This window comes from Macrobrachium nipponense, chromosome 1, assembly GCF_015104395.2.
Source record: "Macrobrachium nipponense isolate FS-2020 chromosome 1, ASM1510439v2, whole genome shotgun sequence".
Classification (NCBI taxonomy): Eukaryota; Metazoa; Arthropoda; class Malacostraca; order Decapoda; family Palaemonidae; genus Macrobrachium; species Macrobrachium nipponense.
This window is the reverse complement of record NC_087200.1, coordinates 88,598,727-88,615,197: the sequence shown is the minus strand read 5'-3', so window position 1 is coordinate 88,615,197 and position 16,471 is coordinate 88,598,727. Positions and strand designations below refer to the sequence as shown.

At 35.2% G+C, this 16,471-nt stretch overlaps 1 protein-coding gene across 9 annotated transcripts in view; it reads left to right on the top strand.

The window, feature by feature from the left end:
- LOC135219441 (leucine-rich repeat serine/threonine-protein kinase 1-like) overlaps nt 1-16,471 on the top strand; it is a 940,187-nt gene that overhangs the window by 346,662 nt on the left and 577,054 nt on the right. The window contains exon 2 of one of the 9 annotated variants that reach the window (XM_064256231.1): nt 14,530-14,961. The exons of the other annotated variants lie outside the window; for them this stretch is intronic. Within the exon in view, the coding sequence (XP_064112301.1) occupies nt 14,889-14,961 (73 nt within the window). The 5' untranslated portion in view covers nt 14,530-14,888. The remainder of the gene's footprint in view (nt 1-14,529; nt 14,962-16,471) is intronic. 9 annotated transcript variants of the gene reach the window in all.

The following is a 16,471-nucleotide window of genomic DNA, read 5'->3' as shown; positions in this document are numbered from 1 at the left end:
TTTTATGTATTACGTTTGGTTATGATTCATTCTCTTGTCAATATGATAATTATTCAGGTTCATTAAGTATAATTTGATGACCATTTTTTTTCTTCTTGTTCGGTATATTCTGTTGAGATTATGTCTTTTTTTTATTCTTACTTCAGTAAGATGAAATGGAAAGGTCAAGGAAGCGCAGTGCAATAAAGATTGAAATATCGTGCGGGTGTCTGAGAGTTAATAAGAACCTTTCGTTGGGATCGTTCAAGAATCTGGCCGCCTCATTAAGATGGATTCAAGATGTTCTTTGGACTCTTTCCTCGCATTTCAAGGCGCAGATCTCGTAAGCCCTTATGGGCGATGTGTTGGTTAACTTTGGATTTTGTGTTTAAATCTTTTTATTCAATCTCACGTACTGGATTGGAATGAAATCGCGCTTATGCGGATATTAATTGTTCTCATTATTATTTTCTCCATGTTTTAAGGTTTTTCATGTTTGCGGACAAAATAAAATACCTGACTGTTCTGAATTAAGCAATTGTATCAGTTTCTGAGACATTCGGAATTAACAGTTGATATCTGGTGGTATTAAATCATGTGAGGACATGCAGTGAAGTTTATGATTTTAAATCAGATTTAATTCCTTTGCTCTGTACTTATGTATATTGTTGTTGTTGTATTTTTTTCTGTCCGGACTACAAGACATTTCACTGTCTATGTTCTATGCTGCTAGACATTTACCTTTCCTTAGTACATTTTGTAGTTTACTGGATATGTCTAGTGCCTTGATAGTTTTGGGGAAAAAATGCCATGGTTTCAGCCATAAAGGAATTTATTTTCTCTCTTCCATAAAACGACCAAGGCAAGATGCAGCTTCTTATGTATTATTATTATTATTATTATTATTATTATTATTATTATTATTATTATTATTATTATTATTATTATTATTATTATTATTATTATCATTCTTATCGGAAAAGTAAATCTGCAATAGTATGCAATAGTTATTTAAAATATACATATAACAGAAAGCTTTCGATGACCTGCATGGTCCGCCTTGTCAGGTCATCGAAAACTTTCTGCTTTATATTTTAAATAACAAAATCAAACAGGCATACTATTGTGGATTTCCATTTATTGTGTTTTCTTTGGATGATTATTATTATTGATATTATTATTGCGATAATAATGTTTGTTTTGTTTTATTTCTGTACGGTATAATCAGATAATGTAGATATTGTTGATTATATATTTGTTAGTCCTAAAAATCAACTTGATTTTGTTTGTAACATATGACGGCTTCTATTCTTTCTTTTGGAATTTCTTGTCAGTCTCTTACTGTCCCCATTGTGCCCATAGAGAATGTATTGTGCGCAGTTAAAAATAGTTTCTTTATATATGTGCAAAAAGTGTGAAGGGAAGAGTCCAGCAAACCGCTATTACGAAAGCGAGAATAAGCTGAAATGCTCGGGAAAGAGAAATTTTTAAAATTTGCACTGCGAGGGAAAAGACCGAGTCTTCGCACATAGCCTCGGAATATATTTTGACTGTTAATTTCGTTGTCTGTATTTTATAAAGCTCCTTGTGGCTGGTAAGGCTAACGAAAAGGTGTTACCAGAGGGAAAGTAAAGGAACTAAGATAAAAATGGAGAGAAGTCTAAAAGATTCCAGATGAAAATGTACATCAAGCTTGAAAAATTATTGTACATATTTTAAATTTTTCATTTTCACGTTACAATATGTATGAAAAGTGGCGCGAGAGATGATTAGAAATTGAAATTGGTTATGGTGACATATTGTCGTTAGAGAAATTTCCCAAAATGTTTAATAACTGGGAAAAGAAAAATAAGTCAGAATATAACCTGAGAATATACGTATATATATAGCAGCTGTCATTATTCCATTTCTCTAACTTGTAAATGTCCTTCAAGAGAATATAGCAAACGGAAAAATAAAAAAGTAAAAAGTGGAAAGAGAACTTGGAAAATCCCAAATCAAAAGAGAGATGGGGGAAAAAAAGCCGGTCTTTGCACATGGCTGTGAAGAGTTCATTCGCACTTATTGAACTTTCCGTCATTAATTAACCCGGGGGAGATTTTGTGGCGGGGAGTCCCCTTAGGAAAGTTGAATTTTTATTTCCATTTTTTGCTGCCTCGCACATTATTAAAATCAGTCACGTTCTGTGTCGTAAATTTATGAAGTGGTTGTGGTAGGGTTATTTCTTAGCCACAGACCTACGTACACTAAATTAGATATTTGGCAATAAAAGAAGTTTTTCGCGAGAAACATTTCGTTCTTCTGTGTGTATTGTATATTACATTGGGCATAAAATTAGTTAGAGATTTGATTTTAGGTTTCCCGTGCGTGTTTTCTTTTTATTATTGTAAATGCAGAGGACGTGGTTATGATAAATGTAATTTTCTACCATAAATCAGAATCATGAAAAGGGATTACGCGAACTTCCGTAATGCTCTTATTATTTTGTGTAAATACTTCAACAGATTTGTGTCATATTTCACTCGAGAAATTTCAGTCAAAGTGAAGTAACACCGAGCTCACTGGTCCTTTCTCGTATTTTGACTCAAGGATTAACATTTTTCCTTTTGATAGATGTTTCCCCTCCTGAGCATAATGCTTGCTTGGTTCAAGCATACAGATATAAGGAAATATCTATATAGACTCCACATAATTATTTTCTAGGCGAAGAGAGCATTGTAGTGTTCAAGTTTGGCCGGGCTTCCGGTGAAGGAAGACAGAGGGAATCCTTGAATTTGTTTCTTTGTTTAACACTACGCCAGGCCCTTAAAAGGAAGCATCAATGAATTAGAGATACAAAAGAGTAAAGATTTCGCGTGTTTGAAGATAATATTATGGACGTAACGGATAAAAGCAGTTGACGCATCGTTTTGCAGTCTTCAAAGGTAAAAACCTATAGGCAGTCAGTGTATAAAGTGGCTTAGATGTGAAGAGGCAGTGTTTGGGAACCGGAAGGCTCTAGCTTTCTGGTGCCACTTCCTCTGGAGGATAAATGCCATTTGGTATACACACACACACACACACACACACACACACACACATATATATATTAATTTATATTATATATATATATATAGATATATATATATATATAGATATGTATATAATATAGTATGTCTGTCTATGTATGTATATATGTATGTACGTATTGTTAAGTATATTACTTGTTTTTGTGACTTAATCTTTTTGGAGAGGTCATTTTAATTGAGGCTTCATTAGATAAGAATATAAATGTGATCTTATGTTGAATATGATTATAATTATTTCAATCCGCAAGAAATAAAATGTTAATTGTTGCTGTTCATAAAATGTGGTTAAATTTGCTCAGAAATCCATGATTCTCTCTCTCTCTCTTTCTCTCTCTCTCTCTCTCTCTCTCTCTCTCTCTCTCTCTCTCTCTCTCATGCCAATCAAGTTTGTGAACTTTTGTATGATGGTTTTGGGTCAGCTGTGGCTTTTGATTGGTCCCTGGCAGCTGGAGTCGAGGGGAATGAAGGGGAATGCTTCAGTCGCCTTTAACATCGATCCCACGAAGGGAAGAGAGAATGGGGCTGAGGGGAATGCCATCAGGGCTGGGGAGTGAGAGAGGGGCCAGTAGAAAGAAGAAAACCGAATGGCGGAAGATGGAAAAGAGAAGAATGAAGTCAAATACAAAACAATAGAAGAAAAGAAGTGTCAGAGATTCTGAAGCTTACGCGGGGACAGTAGCACAGTGGAAGGGATGAAAAGAAGCTGAAACTAATACACATTTGTATAAATGGTTTAGAGTGTGTGGGGTTCGTTCTAGGAGAATAAGGTGGCTGTGTTTGAACCTTCCGGCTTATCTTCCCCCCTCCCCCGCACAACATCCTCTGAACCCACCACCTCTCCATGACATCCCCCTCCCCCTCTTCCCTTTCCCTTCCATCCGAACTGGGCTTTGTAAATGATGACCGACGAGGCAAAGTATTGAGGACAGATGGTGATTTGCGCCTGGAGATTCGAATGTTGCAATCTCAAGGGAGCATTCCCGGCGTTTTATCTCTTTGCCCTTTGCCGAATCGATCTCGATTGAAACAGGAGAACAAAAAGATTAAACGGGAACGCCTTTGGTGATCACTTCCTTTTCCTAGGCATCGGTTGCGCGCTGAAAGATGAAAGGTCTTTTCTCTCTCTCTCTCTTCCCTCCCCCCCCTAAACCCCCCCCCCTTTTTCTCTCTCTCTGTCTTTGCCGTCTCTCTCTCTCTCTCTCTCTCTTGAATGCAAAAATAGTGCAACATTTTCTTTTTGACGTCAAGTTGAAAAAAAATAACTGTCATTTCTCTCCCTTGATGTACAGTGCGTTTTTTAATATCTATGATTGTTTTCTTTTTTTCTTCTTTTTTTTCTTAACGAATGAGTTGCTCTTCCTTTTTCTTTGGCATTGAACCTGGCACGCAATAATGCGTATGCAAAAACATGCATACATGCTTATGAATTCATATTAGAATTTTCGTAATTATTTCTCATGTATTCCTGTTGTTGAGTTTTTGCCGAGTGCTTGCTGCTTCCATCACTGGAACTGTGAGGAAGTCGATGAGGCGTGGGATGAGTTTTACTGCTCCACTGACTGTTTTGCTCTGAAATTTTAACGCCATGCAATTTTTGAATTTCCGAATCTATATGCAGTTGGTCCCGCTAGTCATATTAAATGACAGAAAATGACACATATTATCATTGTTATTTTGGGCAATAAGACGCCTGTCTAGATTCCTTTAATCAGATGAAAGTTTTCCCTCTCCAAAAGAAATCTGGTGCTTTCTGCAGCAGAGGCGTTTTGAACTTTCAAGTTTCTTTTAAGATGACTCATTGCGCTTTGGAAGTCACCAACTGCAATTTGTTTGATACTGTAATATGCATAAATTATTTCTCGCCATGTTTTATTCACTTTCATGTAAAGGAGATAAAACATCAGGTGGAGACTTTAGTTTTTTTTTAACAAGCTCATTACTATCGTAGAGCTTTGATATTTCAATTCTCATCCTTTCATTTTTTTAACCGTTATGAAGTTTATGCCAAAATTGTATTCTAGTCCCATACTGCTGCTATATTTCTGTGTAGGCTTTGATTTATATTTTAGAGTTCTTGATTCAAATGCCGAAGGTTTTGAAGAAATATTTTTTTGCAGGTTAAGAAATGAAAGAAAACAAAATATCATTTTCGTGCATGAGTGTTGAATAATTGTTTTTAAGCTGGAATAAAACCTTAAGATTTTTATCCGTATGTCTTCTAATTTCATGTTAAGTTTGGTCATTTTGGGAACTTTATTAATGATCTTAATAATAATCGTGCATATTTGTACATTTATCTTTCATGGCCCCCTTCCATGTGTTTTATATAGCTTCCTGGTAGAAGTTTTTGGTTTATGAGCTTTCTGCTTATTTTTTTTCTTCCTTCTGTAGCTTCTCATCACTTTTTTATTTGTATTTTTGTATTTTTTGCCATATCCGTTACCTGCCTCATTTCTATGGCTATGCCGCAGGGCTGTGTTCTCTGATACGCATTCCTCTCTCTCACTGACCTTTAACCAACTTGTTTTCTTTTGCAAATGACTCATCCATCCTCATTGTAACGTTTGCCTCCTAACCGCGCTCTGCTGCATAGTTGCTGAAGCGCCAACTTGTAACACTCAGGCCGTCAATAAGTAACGAACTTATTTTATTTTATTTATTTATTTATTTTTATGAATGCTTCTTCGTCTCAATAATCTTTTTAGCTATTTTTAGGGTCAGTAGTTTCAACTTTCTTACCACCAAACAAATTTTGTGGTATCAGAGCCCCGATTTGTATCGCCGTTTCTGTAACTAATTCACAGAAGAATTATAAATTATTAAGACTGGTTAAACATGAAGGGGTAATGTAACTGATACGTTTATTCATATTTGCTTCGATTTGTTATCTCTCTCTCTCTTTCTCTCTCTCTCTTAGCAGGTCTTAAATACGTCTCCGCAATTCATCAAAGTATCCCTTGAAAACATTCTGGAGAACTCCTTGGGATTCACGGACCCCAGATTGGAATCCCAGTATTAAATGGCATTGAATTCGAGCATTTTAATTTATTTCAACATTTTGGTCGTTCCTTCCTCTCCAAAATAGTTTTTAGAGAGATCACGTAATCCAGATAGCAGTCGAGGCCTTGGATATTTGTTTTGATAACCTTAATTCATTTCAGTTTTCTCAAAAATGTATGGGCGTTACATTTCCTTTAGGTTACAAATGGCATTTGCAAACCAAAGGAAATAGAAATTATGAAATGCAGCAAATGTAATGCTGCATTTTCAATATTGCAATTATTTTTTGGGAGACAATGATTATTATTATTATTATTATTATTATTATTATTATTATTATTATTATTATTATTATTATTATTATTATTATTATTATTATTATTATTATTATGTATTACACCAGATTTATTCAGAGACCAATCGTTATATCCCTTCTCATTATTCAGCAGTGAGTCTCTTACCACATTTGCTGTTTCTGTAATTGTTGTGTTGAAACAGCAATCTCCTGTATGTTGCTGCGTTACGTAAATATTTTACTGAGGTTAGACCCTCCTTAAACTTTGCCACCCACTTTTATTATTTTTATTTCCTTTAGTTTACAAATGCCAGTGATGTTCAGTTTGCACACTACTATGACTATAGGTGGTATTTTGATCCTTAGTCGAATGAATTCGTAATTGTTATAAGCTGAGTCGCTACATCTGAAAGAACGTTTATCTTTAGGTCCAAAGAAAGGAACTTGTTTTATCTTAAGTCTTACTCGCGTAGTTTGAGTTTACTCTGTCTTTTATCAATTTCTCTACAGTGTTTTGAGTAAAGGAACAATGAACACTCAAAGGTTTCATTAATAGGTTTCTTGTTCAGTCACGCTAAGACTTGTAAAACTCTCTGAACATTATATAAAAAAGAAAAAGAAAAACTCATCAAACAGTAATGCTCTGTTTTCTGCTGATAGCATCATACGTTGATTATACCCTGCACTTAATTGTTAGACTTTACTCTTGCATTACCCTGCTGTTTGTTAATTACGTTTCCAAATCCCTTGAAAAATACCGCTTTTTATGACCCACGCTAAATGGCAGGGCAGTTTGTGAGTGTGTATGTGTGTATGCATTTTATGCGTGATGCTTTTTAAATATCTGAATAGGGGACATGGGTATTGCTTAAAGCATAACCGATGTTTTAATAAGTACCTGAAAAATGTACTTGCATCTAGTAAGATAAATAGAATATGAAGTAAAGGAAATGGAAGCTATTACTAAATGAACCTTCTCTTCTTTTTGGTTTACGCAATTCACTTGAAACGAAGAGATGGCGATTCACCTGTTTTGAGATTCTTCAGCCGGGTGCTTCCAATTTATATAAGGTGGGGGGCGGGGGGCGGCACTTGGTAGCTCTGAGTGCAGTTTCATAGCGAAATTAAGGCTAATGTTGGTTTGGCCGCAGAGAATGGTGTCGAAGAAGCACAACCCCTTGCAATTGAAATTTAATTGGAGGAACAGTGTCAAGTCTGTCACCCGTTTGCTCACGTAATACTTTTCTCGCGTCGAGGTTTTATGTCTAGTCTTGCTCCAGCCATTAGGTCTTGTAAGCCGATAAAATATGTTACCGTTAAGTAGAATTTCGTGTTCTTGGACGTTTTTTATAGAGCGAGTTGCCAGGGTTGCATTAAAAAAGAACGAAAAGAAAAACCGGGTGCGTAATCATAGTAATGGGGAGAAGCGACCCCTGTGTTTATCTTCCAACCTCTCTCCTAAGTGCCAAAGAATAACGATGAGGGATTCTTGTCCGTCGTTCCCAGAGATTTTGAGGAATAACATAAATATGTCATTGTTGTTGCCTTTGACTGCAGTTTTTATACCGTTTTCTTTGTGTGCTGTTATTGTTGTTTTTTATTATGAAGTTGACATGGATTTTGATCAATCAGATTTGATCCAGGTTGTGATTTTTTCTAAAGAAATAATTAGCTTTTGTGTATAAATTGCCAATTGTAATGGCAAAACCGTTTACAAATTCTATTTTGGACTGATGTCCAAAATAGAATTTGTAAACGGTTTTGTAGCACTTAGCTGTTTTGTTTTGAGGACTGAACAGACTAAATGCTGGATTTGAATTGCTCTTCGAAAGCGGAGGTTTTGAATACTGCATAAAGTAGAATGTGTGGTTAGCGATAAAGATGATGTAGGTCGCTTTTAGAGCCTCTTTGGATGGCCAATTTAGAACGATTACCCTAAGACTGTATTGAAGCTTACTCTAGGTTTGAATGGCGGTTTTTCGAATGGGCAGTCGCTTCTGTGTTGAAAATAGGTTTGGCGTTCACGAAAAAGTCATTGAGAGCCGGGAAAACTCTCTCTCTCTCTCTCTCTCTCTCTCTCTCTCTCTCTCTCTCTCTCTCTCTCTCCAATTCCTTTCTACGTCGAATTTGGACGTATAACGGAATCTGGTCGACCGTGGCAGCAGCTGCAGAAATGTGTGGGAATCAAAGTGTGATGACTGAGGCAGAGAATGAGGAACGGTGATGACGACGATCTTTATGTGACAGTGATTGTGCGCCATCTTCCTTCTGTCGTTACTTTAGACACACGCCGAGATACATGGCGTGCACGTTTATCCGTGAATAGTTTTCTTTTTTAAGCTTACTTTATTCTTACTTTCGATTTTAAGGGCTCGATTTCTTTTTATGACAGCTGAATTCATATTTGTTTGTGTGGGTCTTTGTTACCTTGTCAACAGGTTGGTGCACTTAAATATTCCCTTTAGATTCTTCGGTTTTCTCTCTAGATGAGGAACTCACTTTCTTAGTTGAAAATGAAGTACAGCTCTTCGTTTTGTTTGTAGTCTGATTTCAATATACTTTGATGATTAGTGAGGATTAGAATGAACAGTATTGAATATGGTGGATATTTTTCACGTTGTTAGTCCATTTTTATTAAACTACAACTTTGTTCAAAGCGTCAAATAAAAAAATAACTGTTAATTGTCAATTACGTAAACATCGTAAGTGTTATCCTATTCTGATATCTGTAGAAGATTTCTACACAGTATCAAGTTTATCGTCGTGGAATATCTGGTGATATTAACAGGATGTATAGAAAGTAAAGAACATATTTCATCATAATGTTGCTAAATAAGCGCATTTCCGCTGAATGTTGCAGATATTCACCAAAAGGAAAATATTTAGGAAAATTCGAAATGTTGCGCGAGCTAGCGAGTGCCAGATTGTGACCTTGTCGAGATTTTTTATCGTTTGTACATTTGAAAATAAATCGGGATATCATATAAGAAATAACCTTCTTGAATATGAGAATGTAAGATATTGATATATATGCAAATTTAATTTAGTTATGTGAAATATAACGTGAACTTTTAAAATATTATGGAGGAAATTTCGTGGTGCCTTCTTACTACACTTAGAATTTGAGATAAGCAATATTATAGTGAGTCGGATTTGTCAAGTGCATTTTACAAAAGGCGAACTTTTTACATAAGGATACCTTTCTGATATCCCATAGTTTCTAGCAGTAAAAATTTCTTTATTTTTTATTTATTTATTTATTTATTTTTTAGCAAGGTATCCTTTTGTCCTTGTTACACTTCATTGATAGAATGACAAGAGATATCAGTGTTATGCTTCACTGATGGAATACCTTGATACAGTTTGGGTTACCTCGAGGCACTTATATATATATATGTACAACTGCTTCCTGTTGTCATTCGAAAAAGATTGACTCTATATATGAAGTTACTGCGAATTTCGTTTTTTGAAGGTAAAATGAGTAATAGCTTAGCTTATAGTCTTTTTTTTTATTTTTAGAATAAGAATCCCATCAATATATGATTAAAGTTATAGCGATTAATGTTAATTTTCCTAAATTGAAAAGCTGATGGAAATCAAGAGTTATCATGAATGCAAAGAATTTAATCTTCTATTATTTTGTTCCATATCCTTCCGTCGATTTGCATTTGTTCACATTTTTTTTTGTATTACCTTTCCTTATAACAACTTTGCTCTCCGTCAGGACGTGGCAGTATATTCAAATTTGTTACGTTGATTCAACATCCAGGCAAGGTCATTTTGACAGCTATCCGAAGGTCAATTGTTCAGATTCAGGGTCGTTCGTATTCATACAGACACAGTATAGGGCTCTCTCTCTCTTGTACCATAACTTTTGACATTATTGCTTTTTTTTTCTGAAATGCAAAGGTTCCATTGTCGACCACTAATGTGAGACGTTACTTTAAAAGAAAACCAATTATGCATTTATCTCCAAAACAGTCTTTAAGGGAAAACAGTTGTATTGAGCTGTGTTGATTTTCATGTCACTTTTTATGCACAAGCCAGAATTTGGAAGGAATAAACAATACAGTAAATAGAATTGTGACAATAACTGTATAAAGTCCAAGGCAAAGACATCGATAAATGAGCTAACGGTCTACTTGTACGCTAATGGTACAAACTATAATTACTTTTGATTGTTTACATAAGATTCCATGGGAGGGTCTTAAAGAAATTTATGTAGCTGTAGAAACCTGATAAATTCATTTGTAAGTCATATTTATTACTTTATGAACAATAAGCATTATTTGTGACATCATGAAGAGTGAGTGTTCTACAAAATTTGTGTGTCTATTTCCTTTATAGGCGACGTTTATTTATTTCTAACTAAAATAAGTGGCGTTTGAGAGAAAGGTATTCATTCTTCTAGTTGTAAAATTCGTGGACTTTTTCATTTATGAGTAATATACTTTTATTACTTCTAAAATAATATATGCAAAATCACGGTCAACGATGAAGCATTCTCAGTTTCACAGTTTACTGGAGGAAAGGAAGAATTTCTGTATCATTTTGCTGTTAGGTTATGTTGTCACAGATTTATTTGTTAGTATGTCTCTGATTAACGTCGAGATTGATAAAAAATTTCATGGATGAATATCCATTTAATACTCTTCAAAGTCCTTCACGACACCACTTACGATCTTTTATATTATTTTCTTTAAACCCGTCCATTGTTCTTGTGAATACTTGAAATCGGATCCGTGAATTTTCCAGAATAATTTAGGGAAAGTGAGGCTGGTAAGCTCAGAGCTAAAGGCAAATCCAGTAAATGATGCTGGTGATCCAAATCTTGAGCCTTTTGAGCGGCCACTTTGGCTTTGAGGAGTTTTCACTTGTGGCTCTTTACGGTTAATCCTTTGCTGGAACTTTTGGTAGTGATGTTGTTGGCGAATAAAGCGAAAGCTTTATTTAAATATCGGAATATAAGACAAGACTGGCCCAAACTGGCTTTATCTATAATCGCCGTGCATTTAACATAATCCATTACAGTATTGTAAAAGGAAAATACCTCCTATTTACTGCCATTCATGCTTTTTTTCTTATGTATATTCTCTCTCTCTCTCTCTCTCTCTCTCTCTCTCTCTCTCTCTCTCTCTCTCTCTCTCTCTCTCTCTAGTATTAAAAAACCAGACTACGTAATACTTCAGAGTTGTTTCGCAATTTCATTTTGCGCATAAATGGAAATGTTGTTAGTTATATTTGTTTACATAAATTGAAGTTTGATAAATATCTTTGTGCTTCACGACCTTTGTGTCTCATTCATTTTTCTTCACCCTCTCCTCCCTCCGCCCACTTCCCCCTCCTCTCTCCCTCCCTTCCCCTCACCCCCTCCCCCTCCCCATCTTTTCCCTCTCCTAAGTTACGCTGTGGAAGCGCCGTGCAGCCTTTAGGTGTTTTATATGCTGATTTTAAAACTTCCATTCTAGTTCTTCAGGCTAATGTTTAAACTTGTCGCATTTTGTTAACGGATGTTGAAACTTTGCCTAAGAAAAAGGTTTCTTTCATAGGCTTTTTACTTCTCCTTCTTCCAAATCCTTCATTCCTCCTCTTGTTTGCTGTCTCCTCTCAGCTCCCATGGAAATTTTAACCAATGCATTAGAAGCTGTTACGCAGTGCACAACCCCTTGTTTCAAATATATCATATATATATATATATATATATATATATATATATATATATATATATATATATATATATATATACGTATGTATGTATGTATGTTTGTGTGTCATCCTTTTTGCCATCGCATCTACCAGACTCCCTTCTCATTGTTTTTACCTAATATATCTGGGTCTTCCAACTCTTCTGGTGCCCACAGGAGACCAGCTGACACACACACACATATGTATATATTTATACATCGAGCTACAATGTCCTTTAATATCTAATTTGCTCTACCTCGGAATTAATATATTTTCATATATGCTTAACCGAAGGGGAATTTTTTTACACGATAGTAGATTTGCCTGGACCCGGGCGCGAACCCAAGAAAAAATCCCCTTCGGTTAAGCATATATGAAAATATATTAATTCCGAGGTAGAGCGAATTAGATATTAAAGGACATTGTAGCTCGATGTATGTATATGAATCACGGTAATGTGAAATGACTTATGTATATATATATATATATATATATATATATATATATATATATATATATATGTGTGTGTGTGTGTGTGTGTGTGTGTGTGTGTGTGTGTGTCACGTAATTCAGTATGAATAGAAGTGAATCGTAACATTGTGGAAGTTATTTTATTTGAAGTATTCATACTTGGTTTAAGTGCTTCTAGTTTCAGGTCAGAAATTATAAATATTTTTCAATTTCTTAGATCTTCGTCCGTAAAGTGTTATTCCGTGTCAGCAGAGATTCATCTTCAAAAAGAAAAGAGAAAAAAAAAACGTACTCAGATTCACGGGAGACCGTTCTACAATATTCAGACTCCAGGATTTTGCAACTCATATTTTTCTCTTCATTGGCCAATTTTTTTATGCTTAGGTTTTATTTTTATCTGAATCATGATTTTGATTTCTTTACTTTTTCCCCTGGGTGCTTGATGTTGGTCAGCATTCAGCAATTTTGGGATGCGTTTGCTTTTCCTATTTTTGGCCATATTTTTCTCTTCGAAAAGGGGTTTTTGGGAGGGCAGCGCGCATTTTTGGACTTTCAAAGCCCTGGCGTATGTAGATATTGCAGCGGACTGTGAATATTTCACATTCAGTGCAGGGTTGAAAATTGTTTTCCTGCCGCGTGTTTATTTACCATATTTATTCATTCGCTTTTTTATAACTATTTTTCGTGCATGGAAGGTAGGGTAGAATACTTTAGCAAGTTCCATCATTCATTAGTGAATATGAACGCTCGTCATCGTAGCTTGGTTCATGTGTGTTCGTAACCTTTTATGTACAAGAAAATAGACCTATATTTCCGAATTTTTCAAAATAATTGTCATCGTACAAAAGACCGCAATGTTAAATTATTTTCCTTTATTTTATCAACAGCATTGCACATTTATGTTTATGAAACCATAGGCTGTGCTACGCTGGATAGCGTAAAGAAAGCAGTCAGAGCATGGAAGTGTTAAATGCAAGTTATTTCTCGTTTTTGATTGGCAGTCAGCGCTGCACGTTTATTTGAACGTGGATCAGTTGAATAAATTTTGCTGTAAAATGTTTTCTTTCTTTCCCATTTGATGCCGGGAGGCTGGTGGACGGGAAGTAACAGATTTTATTTGCGAAAATAGACAGAAGACCCGAAAGCTTTTAACCACCATTTTTTTTCTTTCTTGGTAACTTAGTCCTCTTTTCACCTACTTGTTAAAGAGCACTTTAATTTTGCAGTATTTATAAATCACACTTTTTTTTCGTAGTTGGATTCTCTCTCTCTCTCTCTCCTCTCTCTCTCTCTCTCTCTCTCTCTCTCTCTCTCTCTCTTCTTTTCTGTTTTCTATCCTTTTTAAAGCTGGATTTTATTGGCTTCCATTTAGTTTTTATATAAATAATAGTAACAAACGCAACCCGCCGTATGATTCAAAATAATTCTTGATTAATTTTTCACTGAATATATTGGAGTGAAACAGTATGTAAATGGTTGTAGATTCAGTAATTGTGAACGCAGAAGGGATGCATGCGTGACAGATTGTTTACTGTATGTGGCATTGACATTCATTGTTTTACTTTACGTCTACGTATGACGCTCACAAAGTCCACTTGTTCATTGCAGTCTCAACTTTCATATGCGTGCTTTCGTTCATAGTGTATATGTTTACGTACAACTGAAGAGTCTTTATTTTTTTTTTCGAAATTGCATAGCCTCTAGGTTCACGGGGTGCCTATGTTTGAAGAGAATAATCAAGCAGCGAAATAGTAACTAATATTAAAGTTATTCCTATAAATATTAAGCTTTTGTTTTTACTTATATATTCTTTATGTGTCTATGTATATACTGCTATACTGATGTACAGAGAGGAATAAGTACGGACATATATATGTCTGTGCTCAGTATATGATGAAGCAGGTAACTCTGTTGCCTTTTATGAATAGATCTTTTCATATTTAGTTATCATTGGTGCATTTAAGTTTCCCGACTTTGTATTATAATTAGTAACAGCTTGGTATTGATTGTTCGGTTGTATCATACTAACAGGTGAAATTAATTCTGTTGAACGATAAATAAAGTGAAAATGTAACTGTTCTGCGAAAAACCGATTCTCTCTCTTGGGTCGCACACGCTGTCTGACCCCAGGCAAAAGAGGGAAAGAAGAGAGATCAGGGTCCCTCTTATGAAGAGATGGCCAGAAGCGCCTTGTTGTAAATTGGTGCATATCTGTTGAAAGTGTGTGTGTGTGTAAGTGTGCGCGCGGGCGTGCTTCTCTGGTGCTCTGTGTTACTACTTATCAGGTTTGCTTATTACCCAACGGAGTGCCAAATATAATAAGCCATTCCTTACATCAAGTGCCAAGGGATTTCTGTGTCAAAAGGGGCCACACAAGAAATGACACAAAGATGTGGCCCTTCCAAGCAAGATCGCCCCTAGTACCGAAGTACGACGTCATCTTGAGGCATATTCATGATCCATGTAAGTATTTGTTTATTTTTGGTTGGATGTGATTGGTCTTCCACTTTCAGCTTTTCGACTTTCGCCTTTGTTACGTAAGTTGATAATGCTTCTTAAGAGAACAACTGTGTCAGATGTTTAGTATATTGCAGGTAAGAAGGAATAATTAGTTTTTAAAAATCTTATTTTAAATTAAACTTTCACTGTGTAGTATATGTCAGAATCTAGCAGCCGCAGTAGTTATGATAATCATGAAATCTGGCGTATTTCTTTGTTTGTACGCATTCCATAGGCTTTGTAACTAAATATAGTTTTATCAACGTCGTTAACAAGGCAACTTCGACGTTCGTATTTGTATTTGATATTGTGTAGGACGAAATAATGACTGTACAGATTGTCCGAAATCAAGATGAGAATGGTCACTGAAGGGCCGTTTACCTCCCCGGATGGATGCGACGTCACTCAAACATCCTGTGTTCAGTTTTGCAGCACTCTATTCTAAACAAAATAACCATGGTAACCCTCAGAGCAACTGGAATGTGTTGTTTACTTAGTTTAGTCATCACTGTACCAGGCAGTAAACGAAAGCTGTAATCACATGGAATTTACTGTAATGTTGTTGGTACTTCCGTTTTTTTTTTTTGTTTTTTGTTTTTTTTTTTTTTTTTTTTTTTTTTTTACTAAATTTATGGCGTCCGTACTCTTTATATTATATATATATATATATATATATATATATATATATATATATATATATAATATATATATATATTATATATATATATATATATATATATATATATATATATATATAGTGGGGTACGGATTTGTGTTTTTGCCGCAGAGACTTGTCACACAGTTAATGATGCTGTAATTCTCTCGAAATAACGTGATGACATCATGTGTCATCTCGTTAAAGGTGCCAGAGCTACATGTAGTGTTTTTTTACTTGAACACCAACACAAGCTGTCTGCTTACAAGGTGGATATGCAACAGCTGCGTATACTTGAGGCGTGAGTCTCTCTCTCTCTCTCTCTCTCTCTCTCTCTCTCTCTCTCTCTCATATGCATTTGTTACCATTTTCTCATGCAAATTTAATTTTATTCTCTGTTACGCATGCGTATAAGCGGCATCATATACATAATGTGTGGTTGCTGGTTTATGTGCAAGAAGGAAATAACTTCAGCATTGACACCATTTTAACTTCAACACATTGTGTCGCTTCTACTGTGAAGTATTATGAGTTTCTAAACATATGTCAATTCGTAATGCATTAGTGAATCTCTCTCTCTCTCTCTCTCTCTCTCTCTCTCTCTCTCTCTCTCTCTCTCTCTCTCTCTCTCTCTCTCTTATGGCATTAGTTTATATGATTAGAGATGTTTTCATTTTATATGGACGTTAATGAATTAGTTTATATGGTTGGAGATGTTTTCATTTTATATTAATGTTAATGAATTAGTTTTAGGTTGGAGATGTTTTCATTTTATATTGATGTTAATGAATTAGTTTATATGGCTGGAGATGTTTTCAT